Source organism: Armigeres subalbatus, chromosome 1, assembly GCF_024139115.2.
Source record: "Armigeres subalbatus isolate Guangzhou_Male chromosome 1, GZ_Asu_2, whole genome shotgun sequence".
In the NCBI taxonomy this organism is placed as follows: Eukaryota; Metazoa; Arthropoda; class Insecta; order Diptera; family Culicidae; genus Armigeres; species Armigeres subalbatus.
In genome coordinates this window covers 269,381,464-269,397,852 of record NC_085139.1, presented here as the reverse complement: position 1 = coordinate 269,397,852, position 16,389 = coordinate 269,381,464, and the positions used below count along the sequence as shown (strand labels likewise).

At 43.5% G+C, this 16,389-nt stretch overlaps 1 protein-coding gene across 1 annotated transcript; it reads right to left on the bottom strand.

The window, feature by feature from the left end:
* Nucleotides 1-2,060: 2,060 nt before the first annotated feature.
* LOC134207308 (uncharacterized) lies at nt 2,061-11,326 on the bottom strand. Its single transcript, XM_062683030.1, has 8 exons — nt 11,131-11,326; nt 9,635-9,865; nt 5,600-9,570; nt 4,671-5,519; nt 4,051-4,255; nt 3,885-3,939; nt 2,478-2,500; nt 2,061-2,398 (listed from the first exon to the last, which is right to left on the bottom strand). Exons 1-8 carry the CDS (start codon nt 11,324-11,326, stop codon nt 2,061-2,063), a joined length of 5,868 nt encoding a protein of 1,955 aa, XP_062539014.1.
* Nucleotides 11,327-16,389: the final 5,063 nt, after the last annotated feature.

Here is a 16,389-nt window from a genome sequence, read left to right as displayed (position 1 = left end):
TAAAACAAAACTTATGTATATCCAAACTCATTTTCTAGTTTGTTTCTAGCTATATAGCGATTCCATGAAAAAAGAATAGAGTCGAAAAAAAAAGTTCCACTATTTTGCTCAAAATTTTGCTATTGTGCTCAAAATGCTCAAAATGCAAAATGCAAAAAAAATTGCTACCGAAAATAATTGGACCCATATTTTTTTGTTTCGCTCTTAGGGTGGTCATTTCCAGAATAAGGTGGCCTTAAAAACGGCGACTCCCAATGCGACAACAATAAATTGGAACCTTCAAGGAAAATATTAAGCTTTAAGATGTTTAAATCATCAAAATGTTCGATTTTTTTTATTCTTTTGGGCCACCACGACTATGCTTTTTTATTTTTTAAATGAAAATTCAAACGTTTTTACGCATACAGCCAAAAAAATGTAGACCAATCATGCATTTCTGAAGTATGTACCTTATTTTGTTTGGTCAGTTACAAGCTCGACAACTTTATTTAACTGATTGACATTGTGATGAAGACGCATACCATTCCATGTATATATAAGCAAAAAACTGAAATTAAAAAAATGTAGCGATTGAATTTTTATTTAAAAAATCAGAAGGGTTGTGTACAAGACACGACCGCCCGACGTAAACTACGAATAACCTTTTGGTGCAATGATAAATTTAGCGTCATGCAAATACTAGTTTGTTAAACGCTACAGAATCTACCGTCACAGTTTTCTTGTAATCAAAAGAGAATGCGTCTCCTTCTTAATCGGTATGGGTGCAAATATTATGTGCAACCATAACACTCACCAAAGGGCGGGGCCAGAGGGTTTACGTTATTGACTATAGGAAAGCTGCTTTTTAGCGTGCGTGAGCTATTTCGTTCACAACATTTGGACTATCGATTGCTTGTTACACTACGATGACATCTGTGGCGGTCATTACAGTAGCGCGGTAAAGTACATTTCTGTATGCGAATAATTCTATGCAGCCACTGACGCGCGCACGTGATTCGGCTACCGATGAAAACTTTCTGCTGTTACCAGGCGATTTGCACTTCGCAGAAAAATTGTCTTGGTTCAACTTTCTCTTCTATAAAATTGTGGTTCTGGAAAGAACCGAATTATTTTCCATAAAGCGCCTTTCCAAACACTAACAGCAACAAAACCAAAATGGCTGACAATTACTGCGCTATGGTGGGGTCTTCAACGGTTTGACTGGTATCGTTGAAAAGTGACATTTTCTCGGAAGATTCTGAGTTGAATAGACGAGTGCGGATCATAAAATCTGTGCGAAATCATTTTGCGAACTCCACTTAAACAATATAAAATTGGATATCAGAAAATCAAGTACATCTCGGAACACATTCTTCCTCCTAGCAAAATATTTGGTGGCCCTGAAAAAGGGCCGTTTGTTTCTGTTGGCATGAAGCCATTTGAAGTGATGTTCATCGCGTGCCGGTAATCGCCTAGATGATGTCTTTTAGGATGGTGGTCCTACAAAGGGTCGTCTGTCAAGCTGGTTCGTCGAAAATGATGTTGAGTACTGATCTGACGGTGTGCTACTGACCAGTAAACATATACCAACGGCAAGAGAATAATTGAACTGCTGAATGTCCAGGTAAGAAAAGACATCCTTCGGTGTGCGTTACCGTACTTGAATTGTGCTAGAATAAGTGAATATAAGAGAACATAATTAATGGAAATAAATGTATTCGTTTCTATGGGAAAACTCACCATAAAAGACTATATGTTCTGACTGTTTCACAGCTGATGTAGAATAGAATCTAGGTAACCGTGAGTAAGAATCGCGAGAATAGAACACATCTTGTTGCTAAAACAAAGTAAAGCCCAACCAGAGGTTGGCCAGGACTCTCAACCGGCAAAGACACCACGACAACATGAATTAATTGTGTTGGGAAATATCTTTCGGATACCTGAAGATATCCGCGAGTGGGCCTCACAGGAATGGAACGTAATAATTCACAGTACGTGAATGTCCAATGTGCTGAAAATAGTTAATGTACAGAAATCATTGTTAATGAAAATAATTTATTCGTTTCTACAAGACACCTCACCTATAAGCTCTGACAGTATAGCTGCAGATGCAGAATATCCTCCAGGTGATCTTGAGAGACGATCGCTGAAATGCAACCCATGTTTACAGTGTCGCGCTTGTAGCTCGAGAAAGCATCAAACGGCAAAGATACTCCGACAGAAGGAAAGAGTTGTTTTGAGAAGCGTGTCTCAGGCATGGAAAGATATTCGTGAGCGGGCGTCTCAGGGATGGGACGCATTACATCAGTTGAAGTACACCTTTTCAGGTGAACAGGAATCGTGGAAGTGCAACGCCAGGTTAACAGCGTCGCGTTTTGGCTCGAACAAGGTAGAGCTCCACCGGAGGAAGGCCGAGACCCTCAACGCAAAGATACCCCGATAGCAGGAAAAAGTTATGTTGCGGTCAAAGAAATTTATCCGTGGATGGACGGATATACACAGTACCTGGATGTCCAATGTGCTGAAATTAGTACAGAAATCATTGTTAATGAAAATGATTTATTCGTTTCTACAAAATACCTTACCATAGATACTATAAGTACTGACAGTATTGCAGCAGATGCAGAATATCCTCCAGGTGACCTTGAAAGAAGATCGCTGGAATGCAATGCCAGGTTAACAGCGTCGTGTTTGTGGCTCGACCAAGGTAGAGCTCCACCGGAGGAAGGCCGAGACCCTCAACCGGCAAAGATACCCCGACAGCAGGAAAGAGTTGATTTGCGAGACGTCTTCCAGGCACAGAAGGATATTCGCAAGCGGGCGTCTCGCACTACAGCAGTTGAAATACACCTCTCAGGTGAACAGGAGTCGTGGAAGTGCAACATCAGGTTAACAGCGTCGCGTTTTGGCTCGAACAAGGTAGAGCTCCACCGGAGGAAGGCCAAAACCCTCAACCGGCAAAGATACCCCGACAGCAGGAAACAGTTATGTTGCGGGCACAGAAAGATATCCGTGAGTGGACGGATGTACACAATACGTGGATGTCCAATGTGCTAAAATTAGTACAGAAATCATTGTTAATGAAAATGATTTATTCGTTTCTACAAAATACCTTACCATAGATACTATAAGTACTGACAGTATTGCAGCAGATGCAGAATATCCTCCAGGTGACCTCGAAAGAAGATCGCTGGAATGCAACGCCAGGTTAACAGCGCCGCGTTTGTGGCTCGAACAAAGTAGAGCTCCACCGGACGAAGACCAAAACCCTCAACCGGCAAAAATACTCCGACAGCAGGAAAAAGTTATGTTGCGGGCACGGAGATACCTCTCAGGTGAACAGGAATCGTGAAAATGCAACGCCAGGTTAACAGCGTCGCGTTTGTGGCTCGAACAAGGTAGAGCTCCACCGGAGGAAGGCCAAAACCCTCAACCGGCAAAGATACCCCGACAGCAGGAAAAAGCTATGTTGCGGGCACAGAAAGATATCCGTGAGTGGACGGATGTACACAATACGTGGATGTCCAATGTGCTAAAATTAGTACAGAAATCATTGTTAATGAAAATGATTTATTCGTTTCTACAAAATACCTTACCATAGATACTATAAGTACTGACAGTATTGCAGCAGATGCAGAATATCCTCCAGGTAACCTCGAAAGAAGATCGCTGGAATGCAACGCCAGGTTAACAGCGCCGCGTTTGTGGCTCGAACAAGGTAGAGCTCCACCGGAGGAACGCCGAGACCCTCATCCAGCAAAGATACCCCGACAGCAGGAAAAAGTTGATTTGCGAGACTTCTTCCAGGCACAGAAGGATATTCGCAAGCGGGCGTCTCGCACTACAGCAGTTGAAATACACCTCTCAGGTGAACAGGAATCGTGGAAGTGCAACATCAGGTTAACAGCGTCGCGTTTTGGCTCGAACAAGGTAGAGCTCCACCGGAGGAAGGCCGAGACCCTCAACCGGCAAAGATACCCCGACAGCAGGAAAAAGTTGATTTGCGAGACGTCTTCCAGGCACAGAAGGATATTCGCAAGCGGGCGTCTCGCACTACAGCAGTTGAAATACACTTCTCAGGTGAACAGGAATCGTGGAAGTGCAACATCAGGTTAACAGCGTCGAGTTTTGGCTCGAACAAGGTAGAGCTCCACCGGAGGAAGGCCAAAACCCTCAACCGGCAAAGATACCCCGACAGCAGGAAAAAGTTATGTTGCGGGCACGGAAAGATATCCGTGAGTGGACGGATGTACACAATACGTGGATGTCCAATGTGCTAAAATTAGTACAGAAATCATTGTTAATGAAAATGATTTATTCGTTTCTACAAAATACCTTACCATAGATACTGTAAGTACTGACAGTATTGCAGCAGAAGCAGAATATGTTCCAGGTGACCTTGAAAGAAGATCGCTGGAATGCAATGCCAGGTTAACAGCGTCGCGTTTGTGGCTCGAACAAGGTAGAGCTCCACCGGAGGAACGCCGAGACCCTCAACCGGCAAAGATACCCCGACAGCAGGAAAAAGTTGATTTGCGAGACGTCTTCCAGGCACAGAAGGATATTCGCAAGCGGGCGTCTCAGGGATTGGATGGAACCTCACCATCAGACATTTTAAGTACTGATAATATGGGCCGGTGATACGAGAAGTTGGAACAGTATCTTCTACATTCTGCTCGTAGATTTCGAACAAATGTCAGATCGAGACATGTTCCTCCGAGTGTGGTTGCTTGAGTAGGATCCGTAGCTAATTCCATGCGAAGGTATTGTCTCATGAAGTCAATAAACTCGGTGTTTTCTTCCTTCGAGACATCGATGTTGAAATCACCAGTCACGATTATGGGCATGCTCGAATTCACGTACATACAGAGATTCCGCGCCGCGAAGAGTTTCTTCTGTTTGGTGGTTGTGCTGGGAGATATGTACAACGCAACCAGTAGTGTACGGATGCCCATAATATCGACCTCAGCAGAACAAACATCGCCATATTCATCTGCCATAATGAGCGTTGTGTCGTTTCTTCGACTGGCCTTTTGAATCGTATGAGGGCTGGCTACATTAAACGCTGACCTGTTTTGGTATATGGCAACACCCGCTGCTCTCGTGCTGGATCGCTTGGACTGGGAAACGCAGTTATATCCTGATATTTCAGTTATGGTGCCATCATCCTGCCAGGTTTCACTCAGTGCTAAAATATCTCCAGTCATCAGTACATGGTCTGTACTAATGTCCAGAGCATGAGCACCCAGACTCTGAACATTTGCGGATACCAAAACAATGCCAGGGCCCTTGGTTTCCACGAACTGCAGTAACTCATCACTGATGGTGCACAAACGGTGATTTGACAGGCGTGTCATTTCCGTTCGAAGTTCCCGTATCTTCGGTGTGTCGCTACCCTTGGCATGATGAAACTTGAAGTCGTTCTTGGCGTTGGTCAGAAACAGACCATCAAGGGAGGACACTCTGGAGAGGCCAACATACACCAGCTGTTGCTCCTGTCCTTTCTCGTAATGGTACACAATTTGCGGGAATGTTCCACCCTGGGATTTGTGTACCGTTAAAGCACAGGCACTGACCACCGGGAACTGAACCCTTTACATTTGACACTCCTGAGGGATACGTTCACCGACCGTTTGCCTATTGGTGTCCAATCCTGCTGCAAGACACCTGGTTTTGAATGTACGAGAGGCCTGGATTTCACTCTCAAAATCCGTCCAATAGAATCGTTCTCAAATTTTAACCACAGTCGTGCAACTTGCTGTTCAGGATCATCATCGCTTTGTTCTATATACATCAGCTCGCCGATTGCACCGTTGACAATCCCGTCTTCTACTTCGACGTTTGTTGTGATCATGTAAGGCATTCCAATGGTGAGACGCAACATGTAAGGCAACCCGCCGGCTTCCACAACACTCATTTTGTGTATCTTGTTCCTGGCGCTTGCAAGCTGCTCGTTAGTCCTGTACCCATTGAAAAGATCTTCGGCCAGACAATCCAGCCCGTCCGTTTCTCTCAGTACGTCGCTGTTGTACTGTTCCACGTCGAGGTTACGATGAAAGAGGCGTATGGCGTTGGGTACATTTTCCTTGCACCATTGGACTGTACGAAATCGGCTTTCGATGAGCTTAGTTTGTTCATCTGACAAGCGTTCACCATTTTCAATACTCGTCAGGACAGCTGAGAATTCCTCATCGCTCTGCCTCATGACCCTGACAAGGGGATGAAACTGTAGTGACTGCCAAAGAACAGCTCCATGCATAGAATTTGCAGGTGGCTTGAACACAAATCTTGCATTTACTGGAGGAAGCTGGCGAAAGTCTCCAACGAAAATGATGTCCATTCCTCCAAAAGCATAATCATACTCGCTTCGGATGTCTTGTAGCCGCGCGTGAATTGCGTCCAGTATATTGGCGCCAATCATGCTCACTTCGTCGACTATGATAGCCCGAACGTGCGCAAATGCGTTCCGATAAAGCTGGAGGGTTTCGAAACTTAATTTTGCGTTGTTCCTGCGGGACATGGTCAACCGGAAGGCAGAGTGAACTGTTGTTCCACCAATAGCCACTGCTGCCTTTCCTGTAGAAGCACATGCAACGTATGCGTTGTTCTGGGCGTTGTGTGCTTGACTAAAACGGTTGTATGTTTCCATCAGGATACGCAACGTGAAGGTTTTTCCGCTACCAGCCGGGCCAGTGAAGAATATTTGTAGCGGTTTTCTAATGTCATCGAAGCTGTGGATCGAGTGGATGACATGGATAATCAATGCCCGCTGCTCAGGATTCGTGGCTCGTACCATTTGGCAGTATGCTTCTTTATCGATAACATTAGACCGCTGTTTAACGACTGCGTTTAACGTGTTCGTTGGCAGGTTCTGGATATCGTCGTCGTTTGGATCCATATGGATTGTTCGCACACAATCATTGAGTTTGTCTGTGACAGTCTCCTGCTCTTGACCTGCGTCGGCACCACACATACGCAGGTACTCCTCAACAGTATGTTCGAGATTAAATTCGCAGTCGTATTCCTTACGTTTCAGAAGCAGAGCGCTTTCTTGATTGTCGTACAACTGCAGGAATTTGTTACAATCAAGCAAATCGCACATTTCATTGCGGAACGGCAGAAACAGCAAAACCATCTCCCGCTTGTAGTCATCGAGGTCAGACATCGGATACGCTCGCCAACGCAACACACGTGCAGTGGATCGACGATTATATCCGTTGGTGGAACTCTTCACTTTCGTGTAGTGCGCTACAAAATCAGCCAAGCAGACATCCTCTAGACCTTCACGTGCCTCGTACTTTTGGATGATGTTGGATGTCCATATGTCGACGGAATCATCTGAAATGCCTTCTTCGTCCATCTGCTTTGTACGCTTTCTTGTCTTGGTCCTTTCGTGCGGCCACATGGTAGGAATGAACTCCACCTTTCTACTGGCCTCCGACATAGATTGACGAAGAAGGTACCAGGCAGCTTCTTGTGCAGACATTTCAACGGAGTTTAGCATCTTGATGCCGACTTTCTTCAATAAGGACAGGTGGTCTTGATCCGGGAACTGCTCAGAAAGCTGCACAAGATCACGGTGCGAACTGCTTATGCCACGATTCGCCTTGTTTACGTACTCGACGACGTACGCTGCACAAGAAAACTCTTCAAGGATGAACTGGAGATCCATGTTTGACTGCAAGACATTGGCGATCCACGGGTTGAAAGGATTGGTCCATAATTCCGTCATCAACCGTTTGATCAATACCGTTGGTCGTGTTATAGATGCACGGATAACATCAAGGTAAATCTCAAACGAACACTTGCAATCGGCGAGAAATTCGTCGAGAGTGTCGAATGCTTTGGTCTCCAGTACATTGTGCATCTCTACGGACCTCTTTTTGAGTTGTGCACGGCGTCCATCATCAACCGTGAGTGGCAGCAAAATTCGCGTTTCATCCATCGGCCAGTATGGGATGTTGAATCGGCAGCTTTTCTCACCTCGCTTGTAGCAAGTAAAGGTGTGTTTGTGCACCTGGTTTCCGTAGCTGTCTGGGAGATCTACAGCTTTCACGGAACAAATGCTGTCAATCAAATAAACAGTAGCAGGCATGTGCTCTGAAACCACCTCACCAGGATCTTTATTCAGCCATAGCAGTATGTGTGCATGGGGACTTCCGCGATGTTGAAACTCAATTCGTTTGAAGAATTCCAATACACGAAAGTTCCCGAACGGGCTTTTTCTCGACGACTGCAGTAACTGCATTATTACGTCAACTAGCTTGTTGAAGTATATACAACATGTCACCGGATCCTCATTCACCAGTGTTGCCCGTTGTAGTGCCGACAGTTGCTGCATAATATTGCCACTTATGTTTCCACCTGACAATTTCTGCAGTGTTTCCAGCAGGAGAGGCCATTTTGTCTCACTGGCACTTAAAGTAAGGAACATCGTCGGTTTTCCCAGCTGCCGAATCATTGCGAATAAATCGCGTTTACGTTGCTGCCAGTATTGCACCGAATTTGGGATGGACTTCAAGAAAGACAAATTCCGATCGATGCACTGTTCAAGGAATTCTTTGTCCTTCAGCATTTCTCGTGTTATATTCGCTGTCCCCATACACCGAAACGTGTTTTGAAGTCCTTCGGAAACGCGCAGTCGAAGAATTTTCATTGCCACGTAAAGCAAATGTTTCGGTTTAACAGCTCGTCTATCACGTCGGCGCAACTCACTGGTAGCCATCATGAAAGGCGTTACCCGTACTTCCGGATTGAACGTTCTCGGCTGTCCTAGATATATGTCTGGAAACGATAGCTCCTCAGCGTGCTCATCATAAATGATGGATAGTGGTACTCTGTTCTGCGCCGGGGCAATCTCCAGACACTTATCCTCGTTCCATAGTAGGGTCTGCTGTTGTACAATCAGCATTTCGACATCGTTGTCGCTCTCCATGGTTTCAATGGCATCATCCACTCGAAGTTGGGTATCGATGGCCTGCAGATTATCCTCGCTTAATGTTATGCCATTTCGGCGATACAGGGGTGTGGTGACCAGATACTGCAGCCAAGCTTTGATTGTTGCCTTCTTTACCCATCCAGACAGGTAACTAGTTTTGTGGATCAAGTGTTTCTTGATTGACACATTAATGGCTCTGTCATCGTCGAGTTGGCGCGGAAGTTCTTTCACCATTTTATCCACATCCACAGGAACGTTTATCACCTGACCAATGATGCCGTAACTGCCTGCTGCAAATCGTAGTCGTCTAATTTGCATAAATGGCAACCGTGGGGCGATGAAACGTTCGCTTATTGGATCCAGTGGTGGGAGATGTGGATTTGACGGATACTCCGGGAACTTAAAACCGTTAGAAGTGGCTAATAACGGCACCTTTCCATGTTTCAGACTCGTTCTACATGTGACGCACGCAAACAAGCCTGTGGTTTCCAAATCGATTCCGGGCAATATCTCAAATGCTGCAGCAGTAAGCAATTTGAGGTCATTGGAAAACCACAATCTGTCGCACACGCCACACGGAAAACCGAAACGATTGTTGACGAATCTCTTTTCGAATTCCCTCGTCGCACTTTCCAGGTTTGGCTCAAACGGTTCTATAAAAATCAGATGAGATTAAAGAGAATTTTCAATTTTTCGAAGATCATATATAGGTCTTACCCTGGCCCGAATGCTCAGGATACGAGAAACCATCCTGTTCGTCACGCATGCTGCTATCGGCGATCGAAGATCGAGCGGGACACGGTGATACTATACCATTCTGATCGAGATTATCGTCAAACAATATTTGAGCCGGTGAATTATCACCGATCATAGGGTCATCAACGATGGCCGATCCATTTTGAATACTGATGACCGTTTCAGCATCACGGGAGCGCACCGGGGGATACACTATAGACACAATATACGACAGAAAGACAAATTTGACAGGAACATCATGTTCAATAAAAAAACATGATTTGATTATTTCATTTTAGAAAACCTCATATCGGAATCATACTTGAATATAATAATGAAAGTAGAAACAAATAGCTTCTTGGATAGCTTGAGGGACTCCGATTATGAATTTGGATTTTCTTAAATTATATATTTTTTTAAAATTAGGACAAACTAATAATACAGAAAAAACTCTCCGTTACTCGGTAATGAAGAGACCATCGAGTAAGAGAGGATATGGTTTTAGAAGTGAAAATTTAAATTTTTCAAATTAGTATGAACAAAACGTATATATAATAATTTATAAGCAGTTGAAATAAATTTATTTGAACAGGATGCATTATTCATCCAGTTGAAGTTTCTGTGATATTTTCAACTTAAAATAAAGTTAAATGTTCAATACTACAGAAAATGTGACAAAACACAGCTAAAGCGGAAAACTTGAAATTTATCAGAAATTGCATTACAACATTCGCACAGTATTCATTTTTCAGATTGTTGAGGTTTCTGATATATTTTGTTCCAAAATTGGAATGTAGTTATCAATAATGTTGAAAATGTGATAAAATTTTTACTCTTATAAATTTAATATATTAGATGTATTGTGAAATATTGATTATTTGTCAAGGGAAGGAATAAAGACGGACAGAATCAGATTCACCGTATTCGACTAGAGGTCGCACAGACTTAACAAACTTAACACACACTCACAACACTTAACGTCTAGCATGAGACAACGGACAGGACATTTTTACACAACATCCAGTAGTCCAGTGGAGAACTTTTCGCTTTACGAAAAGTTTTCTCCTTACCCACACTCCACAGCACATGCGTCTAGATGATTGACGTCGCTAACCGCATGGTCACGAAGCCCAAAAATGCATTATTTTGACAGTAAAGGATCTGGTATAATTTTGCAGTGTTCAAAACATGGAAATAAGGGAAAATTAGAAAGATAATTATCGAGATGATTTAAAAATTAATTAAAAACAGTTAAAATGTTGGTGATATTTTCAGCTTAAATGCTGTGAAAACTTTAGGGGCTGATCACAAATTACGTAATATCGAATTGGGCAATTTTAGACCCCTTTCCTCCACTTCGTAACCGTTACACTTGAACTATCTCTCCCTCCCATTGCAGCACTATGCTTTTTTGTTTGGAAATTTAATAAATATTGAAACTTCCATTTTATATTATTATTTATTTTAAGATTTCCTACCTCGAGTAGAAGGCCCTTCTCCAGCGTCCCACCCAGCAGTGGACGACGCTTCTCCTTTGGCCACCTTCTTTCTCACCCGATAATCCCGCGATCGTTCGGCTGCCGTTTTCGCTTGCTTCGGAGGATCGTCTCCTCCTTGTTCCTGCGTACGTTTGCGGAAACTACGCACATACTTTATGTTCATGTGTTGGGACATGATTTCACTCTTCACGTCACTTTCTTCACTAACTTCACTTATTTCTCAAAAGTTATTCACTATCCAGCAGACGGAGACTCTTGTAAAACACAAAAGCACAAATCGCACTATTTGGGGTTTTTAAGAGAAATTTTCACTCTATCAACACTTCGTTACTAATTTTTGATGTTTGTGTTAGGGAAGACTTGTGAAAGCGAACGGTTTCAAGAGACATAACTTTTCTATCGGTCGAAATCCCGCCCCTTTGGTAAATGTAAACAATTCCTCATTCACGAATGGGGCGGGGCTGCTGATTTAATGTTATTGAATACTAACAAAGTGCTTTTCTCTTACGTGTTGATTTTTTCAAAATTGCGAATCGAGCAGATGCGAGAAATGGCAGATCGACGACAGCAAAGAAAAAAGCAGGCGAAAGCCAAAGAAGTTGCGAAATGCAAGGCCCTGGACGCAGCAGAAGGAGAAACCCGTTTGGATCACTCCAAACAATCGGGGAAATCTCTCAAGCAGAAATGTGTTCAATTCCGAGAGCCACTAGAAGAGAAGAGCAAGCAGAAGCGGAGGCAAAAGCAAAGGCAGAAGCGGAGGCAGAAGTGGAAGCGGCAAGGAAATAAATCGAACCCACAGTTCATTTACCTTCAAAGGTCGGTTTCCTCACAGGGCAAAAGCCTCCAAGTAACTTTTACTTTGGAACCACTGCGCAAATAAACAACAACAAAAACCAAACGGCCCTTTTCAGGGCCACAATAATTCCGAGAGAGAGGTTTTGATGTATTTCCGAGTTATTTTCTTCCATTGTTGGGGTTAACTGCAAAGGACCGTATCTTTTAAAGATGAATTCTCAGAGAGACATTTGCAAGAGTCAATTACACGATTACGACGCTATCGATGCTATCTTTGCGATTGAATTGTCCAGTAACCAAGCATTAATGCTTAGCATTTTAAATAAAATTAATGGCGAATCAATTCTCTCTATAGCAAAATGTTAGTTCAAATATAAGGGAGTTTATATTTATAAATGCGCAACCATAATCAATAATCAAACTATCGAACCTTGCCAGAGATTCTGATTCTGCTACCAATGGAAACTTACTTCCATCGCCAAGCGATTATGATTTGCGATTTGAAGACTATTCGTCTCCGCTCAATCTTCTCTTATATAAAATGATTGTCCTGAAAAGAACCGATTTGTTTTTCATCAATGCGTACGACTAATAGTTGGTACATGAAGTACTCAAATCATGCTAAAAACTTTTACTGGACTCCAAGAATTTTCCGGTCACTAGCTGTTGCTCTTTTGAAAAATCCTTTATGTCAAAAATATTTGCCGCGCTATCGTCTGTACCGCAAATTCAAACATCAAATTCGAACACGGCAAATCAAATCCTTCTCTTTGTATAGTAAATGGTCCTGATAAAGGACCGATTTTGAAATTGTGCACCTTTGCAATTACTAACAGCATGTGAGCAACGAGTGATGTTCTCGAGTGATGTTCTTACTGACGACGAGTTTCCTTTTTTGGTCGCCATTGGTGTATGAAATTTCACTTTGATGGACATTTTCGGTAAACCAAATTCTCTACTGTGTATAACGGTGGTCCTAACAAAGGACCGAATTATTTTAATTGTACCACGACCACCGTCGTTGTTACGGACGCCGAATGGTACACGCTCCGTGGAATCTCAACCGTAAATGACGCGCTGCTGCTGCCAAATACACCACCAACTGCCAATGCCACCGAGCCGTTGTTACCAGACGGCCCACGCTCCAGCGGAGCAGTCCGCTCGCCGTGGAATCTCGAACGAAAATGAAGCGCGCGCGCAAAACACGACTCTTTTTATGTACAGAGAAAATGAAGCGGTGAGCCAAAAGGTCCGTACGTTACAGCAATCTGATGTCCGTGTTGGGGATGCATGTACGGAATTAGTTGGTTCTGAAATTTTTCACCAAACCAAACGTGAAAGAACTTAAATTTTCTATAGTTTGCCGTTGATAATGAATAGTTTTAAAACAATTAGCACATTGGTGGAAAGTTTCCGAATCTATTATTAAGAAAATCTCGAAAATCCGTCGAAAGACAAAGTCGCTATTACCGTTTGAAATCTTACATGATTTCGTGACGGTCCCCAATTAGGAAATTTTCATTTTGCGCCCTGTATCCGAAACTTCCCCTTAGACGTAGTTTACGTCAAAAATGCGCGAGCAGAAAGCACGTTCGTACGTGCTGCTGTCTCGAACTGAGGGAGCGTGAATACTGCCACGCGCGCGGGAGAGAGCAGTTTTCTTATAACCAATAAAGATGGCTCATTAGTCCCTCCTCTTTGTTGTCCGGTATGACTGCAAATATTGTGTAACCGTCAAACACTCACCAAAGGGGCGTGGCTACAGGTTCAACTTTATTGATTACAAGAAAGCAGCTCTTCCGCGCGCGCGCGCCTTTTCGTTCGAGATGTCGCGGAGACCAGACCATGGTACCACCTTCGGCATCGGCGGAGCTCCTACCGGAAATTTTTTCCCGGCGATGGTGTGGGTCGCGCGGTCGTCGTCGTCAGCATCAACAGCACTCAGATGGAATTTTCTTGCGTGTCTACGATGGCGGCTATGGTGGTGTTTATTTCTGCAACGGTTGCGTCTGAAGTGTCATCAGTGAAAGCAGCTCTTAAGGCATAATTTGAGGCGAGACGAATTTTGATCAAAGTTCATATTAATCGCTTGGTGATGGCTGATAGTTTCCGTCGGTGGCGGAATCACGACCGTGCGTTAGGAACGCTACACAAATTTATTCGCATGAATACCAGTGAAATTTCCCCTCAAGATTGTTATTTTAGTAGATAGACTGCTACTTGTTTTAGGTTTAATTTCCATCCATGCGAATACATTTTTGCAGCTTCTCCTTCTGACGCACGCTCTTCGTTCCCACCGATGGCGTAGGTAGCGCTCGTAACAGGATCGTTGCGACAGAGAATCCAACGATGGTAATCTGTTGCAGTGTAGCGGTAAAACCATAGAGCCAGCATCTGCATTTGAGTGAAATACTCTTGTGATATTCTGACTATCGAATGGATGCTGTTGTGTTGGTGATTAGGAATCCGCATGATCTGAAATCTGTCCTTTTCAGGGCATTAAATTTTTCATTGGAGGAATTTGGTTTGACTGAGAGTAAATTCATGAGATTGTTGCAATAAATCGGCAGCAGTAACGCAAAAATTCATAAGATTCAATCCATCATTCGACTTCTGCAGAGTAAGTGATTAAAAATCTATCGAAAGATAAAGACGCTATTACCGTTTGAAATCTTACATGATTCCGTGATGGTCCCCAATTTGGAAATTTTCATTTTGCACCCTGTATCCGAGGCTTCCCCTTAGCCGTAGTTTACGTCAAAATTATTTCATCTTAACCTTCCTCCCAAACATAATGGTGGTCCTGAAAAGAACCGATTCATTTCCACTTATGTTGCTCATCAACAGCACGGAGTTGACTGCCAAATTCAAAGATGCTGTTGAGAACACGGATGTAATGATGTACTGCTGTTGCCACGACCGCCACCACGAACGAAAAATTTCATCCGCATCATCACTCATAAATCTCAATCAACGAGCCCTCCTGTGCGAACGAAATCGTCTGCGATTTTAAATGAATGCATTACGCTTGAATTTTTAGTGCTAAAACGCATCATTCCACTCATTTGACAAATCATCATTTTGCTGTCTCGAACTGGGGGAGCGTGAATGCTGCCACGCGCGCGCGGGGGAGAGCAGTTTTCTTATAACCAATAAAGATGGCTCATAAGTCCCTCCTCTTTGTTGTCCGGTATGACTGCAAATATTGTGTAACCGTCAAACACTCACCAAAGGGGCGTGGCTACAGGTTCAACTTTATTGATTACAAGAAAGCAGCTCTTCCGCGCGCGCGAGCCTTTTCGTTCAAGATGTCGCGGAGACCAGAACTTCGGCATCGGCGGAGCTCCTACCGGAAATTTTATTCCCGGCGATGGTGTGGGTTGCGCGGTCGTCGTCGTCAGCATCAACAGCACTCAGATGGAATTTTCTTGCGTGTCTACGATGGCGGCTATGGTGGTGTTTATTTCTGCAACGGTTGCGTCTGAAGTGTCATCAGTGAAAGCAGCTCTTAAGGCATAATTAGAGGCGAGACGAATTTTTATCAAAGTTCATATTAATCGCTTTGTGGTGGCTGATAGTTTCCGTCGGTGGCGGAATCACGACCGTGCGTTAGGAACGCTACAAAAATTTATTCGCATGGATAGCATCAATACCAGTGAAATTTCCCTCAAGATTATTATTTTGGTAGATAGACTGCTACTTGTTTCAGGTTTAATTTCCATCCATGCGAATACATTTTGCAGCTTCTCCTTCTGACGCACGCTCTTCGTTCCCACCGATGGCGTAGGTAGTGCTCGTAACAGGATCGTTGCTACAGAGAATCCAACGATGGCAATCTGTTGCAGTGTAGCTGTAAAACCATAGAGCCAGCATTTGCATTTGAGTGAAATACTCTTGTAATATTCTGACTATCGAATGGTTGCTGTTGTGTTGGTGATTAGAAATCCGCATGATCTGAAATCTGTCCTTTTCAGGGCATTAAATTTTTCATTGGAGGAATTTGGTTTGACTGAGAGTAAATTCATGAGATTGTTGCAATAAATCGGCAGCAGTAACGCAACAACTCATAAGATTCAACCCATGATTCGACTTCTGCAGAGTAAGTGATTAAAAATCCATCGAAAGATAAAGACGCTATTAAGGTTTGAAATCTATCCTAATTTCGCGACGGTCTCGAATTTGGAAATTTCCGTTTTACACCCTGTATCTGAGTATTCCCCTTAGACGTAGTTTACGTCAAAAAATTATTTCATCTTATCCTCCTCCCAAACATAATGGTGGTCCTGAAAAGAACCGATTCATTACCACTTATGTGCCTCATCAACAGCACGACGTTGATTGCCAGATTCAACGATGCTGTTGGGAACACGGATGTAAAGATGTACTGCTGTTGCCACGACCGCCACAACGAACGAAAAATTTCATCCGCATCATAACTCATAA